Below are 9,105 nucleotides of genomic sequence, written 5' to 3' on the forward strand. Positions count from 1 at the left end.
TAGGGTATAAGGTCATATATGTTAATTAAGTTCATGTCACCAGGAAATTAAATTCTGATTTCCAAGACAATTCCATGAGTAGAGGTACAGATATTTTTAACACACATGAACACACATGTGCATAAACACACACATACACAAACATACACCCCATGTAAACTAACCCATTTGTGGTCATTTTGGGGAATGTGTGAGAAAGTGCATACACAGTAAATACAGACTTGCAATTGGAAATTTGTCTAAGTCAGATTAATGGCGATGTCTTCTATCCTAGGCCTAACATGATAGAAATCCCTACCCCGACATCAGAGTTTGGAGGCACAACGGAAAAATACAACAGTAAGTTAGATTTTATATTAAAACATGATATGCATGTTTGTTTTGTAAGTTCACAACTTTTACTATACACTTAATTGTTTATTTATGTTCATATATAAATGATATAAAGATAATAATTCGATTGGTTAGGGGAAAAATACTTGTGTAGTAGTACTATTTTGACAATGCTCTTTAATCATTAGTTAAAAAGGTTTAAAAGCAATGCAAGTTATTGGTGGTAGGGTGAGATATTATATACGTTTGTTTGATGTTATATTTTTGTTTTGTAAGTTCACAACTATTATGCATTTAATGTTTATGTATGAGTGATATATTTCAATAAATTAAAAGAACAAAACAAAAAAACATGCTCTTTGCAGATATACAATGAAAGCATAACAAGTTTGCATTTGAAAACTCCTTGGACATAAAGTCTACCAAAAACTGTTTCTGTGTAAATACCAGACAGTGTGATAAAGCAGAAAAAGGCACAAGCTGATGGTCAGCTAATGGAGTTGGCTCTACCACAATCTAGATAACCCTACACCGATTATCAGCTTTATATGCCAAAATAAACTGTGCTCACTCCACTTACATTTTTATGTAGAATTGAATGGGGCTCATTTGATTATCTAGTCTAATCCCCCCCTCATTACATTAATGGGGAAACTGAGTTAAGTGAATTTCTTGAGACTACAGAGTAACAAAATCTGATTACCTGAATCAGACTTCCCAAGTCCTAATCTCTTATCATTTCCACTACTTCTTACAACTTTTAAGGAATTAACCCATCCCTTACAAAACAACTATACTATGAATTACAATGAATTTGATGATATTTTACATGTATACTGACTGTTCTCCAAAGGAACCCTATATAGAGCCCCATTTTAGAGTATATATATTGGCTCTTTAATTTTCATTTTGAATGACTAGACAGTCCTATCTAGAGATCGCATAATATTGCAAATCACTAAAACATAAAACAACTGCTGGTTGAATAAATGACTGCTCTCGGTGATTTGTCCAATGTTTATGACTTTTTAATTCTGTAGTTTTAATATAAAATGAAAAAAGTGAAAAAAGCTAAAGTAAATAAATAAAGTGGTGCACAAATTGGAAAGGACACATTTTCTCTCGATCGTCAAACAGTTATGATGCAAAGTAAATCTCATTAAATCATAAGTACTTTAACCTTTTCTTTAAAGAAGCTGAAGATTTAAAGATTTATAAAGAAATTTTGCCTAAACCAGGAACTGACTCATATATGACATGTACTGAAATGATAATCTTGATTTCAATAGGCATTCTAAGAGCATTTTATTCCCAGGGGAGTAATTCAGTCATGGTTACCTCTTTGCATTTAGATTTTAAACTTTCTTCGTAAAGCTGTCAGTGTATTACTGCTTGCTAAAACACAGCACAGTATCACAGAAGACAAAGACAAGTAGAATTTTTTAAAAATTGTTAATATAAAAATATGCAACAAACGTATCTATGTGATATCTTTTGAAGATTCCCTTTCCTTAGTAATTCTTATTTCCACATTTTTAATATTATAACCCACTTCAGTTGCACTGGTTGCTGAACAACTTCAAGATGAACAAGAATGCAAATGTCCTCTGGTGGAAATGGGTTTGCGTGGACCACTGTTTGAATGCTCAGGTGGGAGCCTGCCTTAGGACCTGAGACCTCCAGCATCTCTGTGATAAAAGGAAAGAAAGGCTTTTGGCTGCTCTGGGCCTTTCCAGTGCCCTGAAGAAACCAAAGGAGAAACTGTGCCTCTATCCTAGATACTGTAAATACCAAACATCTCACAGCTATCTCAGCCTTCAGCAGCTTCTAAGGCTAAAACAAACTGTGTTTGACAACTACAGTAATAATATAACACTTTTTGAGTGTTTGAAGTATAAAGTTCATTAGTTCTAAGGTCAGCATTTTAATGTAACAGCCAAATTTTATTCACATAATCAGATGCTATCTGAGTAAACACAGCTGCAAAAAAACAGGCAGGGGATTTAATGCTGCCATGTCTAAGAAAATTAGTACTAGATGCCAGAAAAATCCTTACACATTTTTTGAACAAAGTAAAATATACAAATGAAATAAAATTAAAATTTCCCAAAGACATTATTATACCAAACAGAATTGCATTTAAGTTTCTGTGGGAGTTTTATGGCAATTTTGAGGAAGGAAATGCTGGTAAACCAAGACAAGCATCATTAGATCTTTTAAATATTTTTCTTCTTTAGTTGTCATTTACATGTACCTGAAATCTAAGAGATACTGCTTCAGATTTGTGGGTAGAAGCCATTTAAAGGAGAGAATGGAAGAGAGATCCTTGTGTTTAACCAAATGTTAAATATTTTTTATTTTACTCACCTGCACACTAAGATGAATCCATTTCTTCACAAGAATTCTCCCCAGTGTCATTACTTTTATTGGAGTCTGCAAACCATTTACTGTGCGGTAATAAAACATGGTCTCTTTCTCAGATATTGTAAGTTTGAACACAATCTGCCCATCCACTGACTTTTCTATAACACACCTTAGGAAGCAACCAGAAAAGAAAGAAAAGGTCAGCATCCAACCAAAAGATATGTTAAAGCATTGTTCAGTTACAGTGGTGTTAAAATGACCCCAAATCCCACTCAAAATGGTGCACTTTGAATAAGTGCTCAGTGTCATTACATTCAAACCAAGCTTTATTCCAATGAAGAAGCCCTTTTATTCAAATAAAAACTAGAATTCTTATTTATAATATGTTCCTCAGAGCCTGAACACCCTTCATTAGAGATTCATGAGAGAAACTAAAGTGTTCGAATCACCCTGCAAAACTAACATTTAGCCTATTGGCTCATTAGTTCCTTTGCTATTTCTTTTAAAGGAAGCAGCACAACACACTGCACCCCACTTGGGTATCAAGTCACCAGTGCACGTATTTTTTTCTTTCCTTTTTTTTTTTCATATACAGATAATTTAGTGTCCATGGAAGGCTCCAACCTGCTAGCCCTGAAGTCAGAATTGCTCCATTTAATTCCCGTGATGAAATGGAGAATGGAGAGCTACAGCCCCTACTTGCCCATCACCAACTGGCCAGAAGCCAAAACCAGTGTGTATAAGATGACTGGTCAGCTCTCTATGACCACATAGCCCCACTGAGGCACGAAGGTAGTACTACTGACCTCAGATGAAAGGTCATCCAGTCTTCTCAGAACACAGTGAAAGAATATTTTGACAAAATAGAAGAAAGGTCAGAAAACTCCTAGGTGTAGAGGCAGGCCAGTTATCAAATTATTTAAGATTACTTCTGACCATATCACAGTGGCACACTTTCCAGACCCCCTCCTATAAGAATATCACATTTTATTTTTTATGTTTTTTAAAATTGTATACATTAATTTATATTAAATATAAATTATTTCATTTTATACAAATATTTCTTTAAAGCAAAATATCACTGTTACCGACCATCAGCCCCTCCCCAAATCACTAGCTTTTGAACATGATCACAAGTCTGACTCTCACAGAACAAGAACTCAAGAAGTGGTTCATCCCAGGGAAGAGAATTTCATCAGATACTGGAGCAGTCTGGGGCCTTCTCTTTACCTAGTTACCCCCCCTCAACTCAGACAACAACTTCTTCCCATGACAATACCCTATCCCGGAGCCCTTCCCCTTGTTCATTTGTGTTCATATAATACACTTTGCTTTCTCTGTAAAATTCATCCATCTTCCCATTACAGCATGAGTTTTTTGAGATCTCTGATACACAGGATCTCTCAAAAAATGATGGTGAGTGAGCAAAATGAGGAGAAACCATCAAAGAGGCAAAGGTCAGATTGGGTCAACTAAGAATTATTGCTAAAGAGGCTTAAAAACTTTCCTTAAAGGGTACATTCTTCACAAACTGTGTCCTCTTACTTGCATCTATTCTTTCTCTGAGGTGGAGGGTAAGAATAAGACTGGAGAATATTTAAATCACTATTTTGCTATCATTATTTTACTATATTTTGTAAATATATTTGGTGATAAAGTTAGGAGGGAAAGTATCATACTTTTAACTTAGTGGGTAAGTTTATTTTATTTAAAGTAAAAATGAAGGTTTTATATAAGTTCTACTGTGTATTTTTTAACCCTTCAGTAGTTGGTTACTGCTAAGTCACTAGAAGGAAATTGTTTCTATCCCCTGCCTCTAGGTCTTAAACAATCTAAGAAGCAATTCCCTTTATTCATTTTCCTTGAGTTTAAATCTACAAGTGAGAATCTGACCATCACTCAAGAATGTATTTAACAAATGCAGACTTATTTCCCCAAGCTTACTGAAAATGCATTTCTTAATATGTTATTGATTATCTTCCTTGCTATTTTGTTTGCTTGTAAACATACTAGCTTTGGTAGATAATGAATGTGAGAAGAAGGCAGGTAGCAAAATATTTAGGAACTGGATTTATTCTGCTCCTGGATAAACAATAATTGGATAATCCATGTTTTGTTTGTTTTATTTATCTACTGCAAACACCCCAAAATTCCCCCAATTCCCATAGGTATCTTAGTTTTGAGAATGGAAATGACCTTGATACAGAGAAGTCTCAAAACCATAAACCATGTGCTACCATCTCTGTAAATACTCCTTTGTCTTATTTATATAAAATCCTAGTGATATAAACTGAATAAACTTACAGGTATTTCACACAGGGTTTTCTCTTTTAGGGGAGACACATAAATAAGGATAAAGGTTTGTGATTATTTTCACTCAAAATTTGAAACAAAATGAAAATATGCCAATTCTCACTTGGCAAATTGGAACTAAACACCAAAGACATTTAAGTCTTATTTGCTTATGAGACTTTTCTGCTTTGTTTCACAAGTGTTTAGACATTCAGCCAACATTCTCATACAGAAGAAAACATGTATGGAAAGGCTAAAATCCCTATGGCAGTATGAAAGCTAAGGAAAAAAAATACCTCAAAACCATCCTACCTATTAAAATGCTTCAGATCAGCTTTAGACATTAGGGGAACACCTTCTTATTATGTCAGCATGAGAGAAGACTACAGAATAAAAAATAGGTAATTAAGCTAACAACACTGGTAAGGAAGTTCCATTTAAAACTCACTGAAGACATTTCTACTAGATCAAGGGCATAAAAGCTTTAGAGAATTCCTCAGGCTTTCCTATGTTTTCCAACTGATTGAAAGATGAACACATTACAAAAGAAAAGGACAAAAGCTGTTATCTTTTCAGAGATTGAGTGTTATTTATCTATTCAACTCACATTATTAAACATTTTCCATGTAACAAACAAATATCTTTTCTTCAGGAAATAAAGATGAATAAAACTCAGTCCAACATGAACACACACATGCACACCAATGTTCATTGTAGCATTATTCACAATTGCCAAAAGTTGGAAGTATACAAGTGCCCATCAACTGATGAATGAATAAACAAATTGTGTTATATATATCTGATGGAATATTACTCAGCTGTAAAAAGGAATGAAGTATCGACACATACAACATGGATGAACCTCAAAAGACCTTGCGTTAAATGAAGTAAGCCTGTCACTAAAGGACAAATATCACATGATCCCACTGATAGGAACAAAAGATATTGAGCAGACTCACAGAGGTAGAGTCTGGAAGATGGGTTACTAGGAGATAGAAAGGGAACAGAGAGTGGTAAGGTGATGTTCAAACTGGGCAGAATCTACAATAAGGTGGATGGGAGTGAGGGTGGTACAGCAATGTGAGTGGGATCGATGGTGCTGGAGTGTAAGTGTAAGGGGGAGGGATGGGTAATCCATAGAATTTGGGGGAGGGCTGGATGAAGGAACAGGTGAACTTGTGACTTGGTGAACTCTGGGGAAGCCAAGGACCATGGTTGAGAACACAATGGTAGGAGTGTTCTTGCTGGATCAACGGCCAGGGAGTATCACAGGTGCAGAGGTTCAGTGGTAGGGGGATTGTGGGGAGGGTGCGCCTGGAGCATGCCACTAGGGAAAATGAAGGTGCTTACGTTGTCATAGAATGTTTTCTCTGTGGGTCAAGACCCACACAATAACCAACAAAATATTAAACTTCCACCCTGGGAAGTTCTGCTACTTTCTCAAATAGAGGGGTAAAAATCTCTAGAGTTTGTAGGCAGTGCCTAATAAAAGAAAACAGACCAGTATGCCAAGCCTTCTCTATTAATGCTTGTAATTATGAATTTTATTCTTGTGAAAGTGAAACTTAGCTTAATAACTAATGCCTAAGAGTTACCTCATGGAAACCTGCTTGTTATTCAAATGTGGCCTCTCTCTCTCTAAGCCAAAGCCAACAAATAAAGATGACTATCTTTCCCTGACATGGGACATGACTCCCAAGGATGAGGCTTCCTGGCACTGTGGGATTACTACCAAGTGCTAACCAACGAAGCATTTGGAAAAAGACCTTGACCAAAAGGGGTAAACGTTAAATATGAAAGAGTTTTAATGGCTAAGACATTTCAAAGAGAGTCAGGAGGTCATTTCAGAGGTTATGCTCATGCAAGTCTCAAGCAGATCTCACTAACTGCCTCAGTAAACAAAGCCTTAAACAGGAGTGAGCCCAAGGACTCTAGAAGGCAAGGCACACAGCCTCATGAAATCAGAGCCCCGTCAATGCGCCTTATCCTGAAACATATGATAATCTGTTTCCCCAGTATAACAGTGCTAGACTCAAATGTAATTTCCCTACTTATGATTCTTCTACCCCTTTTATCTGAACTTATAATTAGCACTATACCCACTAAATATATGTCTCCGAGACTTACATCTTTGGTCTGTTCATTTGCTGGTTGAGCCCTGAATCTCAGCAGAGTTGCAACTAATACTTACTTTCCAGTCTACCAAACTCACCCAGGACAACTAACAAAATGATGATGGTGAATAAGTCACATGCCCAAAAGTGAATATCTACAATTACAAGCAAAACTGCTCCATCTGTCCCATAAGATCTGAAACCCCTCCAGAATGAAGCAGAACTAACAACATCATCCCAGACACCTAAAAATTGAGGAATAAAGAAACATAAGGGGAGAATGCAATCATGGACCAAAGTAGACTTACTAGTATTGTTGTAATGGAAGAACTGGCAACATTAATATAAAGATGGTGGTTACCAGAAGTTCTGAGGGGAGGGGAAGAGAAGAACAGATAAAACATAGGGCGTTTTTAAAGCTTTGAAATTTTTCTGCATGATATTACAATGGTGGATATAAGCCATTATACATTTTGTCAAAACCTATAAAACTGTACAGAGCAAAGTGTAACCCAAAATGTAAACTATAGACCTTGGCTAGTAGCAATTCTCCAATATTGGTTAATTGTAAAAAATGTCAAATGTACCACACTAATGTAAGATGTTATTAAAAGGAGAAAATATGGGAGGGAGAAGGGATGGATTATATGAGAATCCCCTATATTTTCAATGTAACTTTTTTGTAATCTAAAACTTCTCTAAATGTAAGTTTATTAAGAAAAAAAAAAAAGATCCTCAGTCCTAATCTTCAGAGAGGTATGCAGCTAAGGCTATACCTAGTGGAGGTCGGGTATTTATTTAAACCTAGACCAGACTTTAAATATATCAATTATTTGTATTACTACTCCTTGTGCTTTAAATCTTAACCTGTAACCTTCTTCTCTTAAGAGCAATGATTTCGCTGAATTGCTAGGAAATAAATGAGTCCAGTGTGAACATGTCTGCCTGAAATGAAACCATTCCAACACATGGTTTTTGATGGCTCATTTCACACATGGAAAGGGGAAAAATTTTTTTAAATTTAGAAAAATATTTGGTTTGCAAACACGAATAGGAGAGACTGTCGGGGTAGACATTCAATCGCATGCATTATGAAGTATTAGCCTTCATTTCTAATTTGGAATTCAATTTGCAAAAATCTTCACTCCTCCTGATTTTCCAGAGCCCTAGGAAAACGTACACCCACACCACTACTTACATTACACCTTCTTGCTCAGGTTTCAACCACACAGCTAAGGTAAAGGATGCCGCCAGCCTTGAAGGAGGAGGAGAAGAGAAGCAGTTTTGGTGATTTCCAAAAATAAAACTTGTAGACCCTCTGAGAGAGTTGGGGCACGGGTCATTCTTGTCCACTGTGATGCAGCTCCCGACGCCTGCTGAGAACAGGGCAGTGTAGGTAGGGGCTGATGATCTGTACGGGCAATCCTGAGTGCAAAACCTCTGGGTACACACATGAAAACTTTCAGCAGCAGCAGAACTATGACAGAAAGTGCTTCGGTCTGGCAGGCCACACGTTGCTTGGGTTGGCACAATGGAAACTTTTTTGAAGGCTCCGACATTTTCGAGCCTTGGGAAAAGACCCTGCGAGCCAACCAACGAGATGGAAGCCACGTAGGCAAAGACCAACGTTTCAGTGACTTGAAACAAAAAGCCAAAGCCCAATGAAGGAGCCAGGCAAGTCATGTTTACAAAAAAGCATTCTCCTCCTGATAAAGCACTCCGAAATAAATCGTAAGACCCATGCTGCTTGCTAGGAACCCTTTAAAGCAGGGTGCTTTCAGTGACTTTGAGATACTCCATTTTCAGGAAACTGCAGGCAAGTTTTCACACTGAGGTAACACTGAACATGTTCTTAGCAATGGCGAAGATAAGAGCAGCAGCTGGTGTCTGTGAATCAAGAACAGAGAGTGTCAAGGAAAAGTAGCTACATCTTTAAAACTCAAGTTCATCCTAAGCACGACGACCCAGAACCCTTGATAAGAAACATTACTCAGCTTCTCCA

General features: G+C 36.8%; 1 protein-coding gene across 1 annotated transcript in view; it reads right to left on the bottom strand.

The window, feature by feature from the left end:
• USH2A (usherin) overlaps window positions 1–8,786 on the bottom strand; it is an 838,570-nt gene extending 829,784 nt beyond the window's left edge. Inside the window, exons 1-2 of the mRNA XM_058275221.2 lie at window positions 8,302–8,786; window positions 2,701–2,866 (exon numbers count right to left, since the gene is read on the bottom strand). Coding sequence (XP_058131204.1) covers window positions 2,701–2,866; window positions 8,302–8,786 — 651 coding nt within the window. The remainder of the gene's footprint in view (window positions 1–2,700; window positions 2,867–8,301) is intronic.
• Window positions 8,787–9,105: the final 319 nt, after the last annotated feature.

Source organism: Dasypus novemcinctus, chromosome 13 (assembly GCF_030445035.2).
Source record: "Dasypus novemcinctus isolate mDasNov1 chromosome 13, mDasNov1.1.hap2, whole genome shotgun sequence".
In the NCBI taxonomy this organism is placed as follows: Eukaryota; Metazoa; Chordata; class Mammalia; order Cingulata; family Dasypodidae; genus Dasypus; species Dasypus novemcinctus.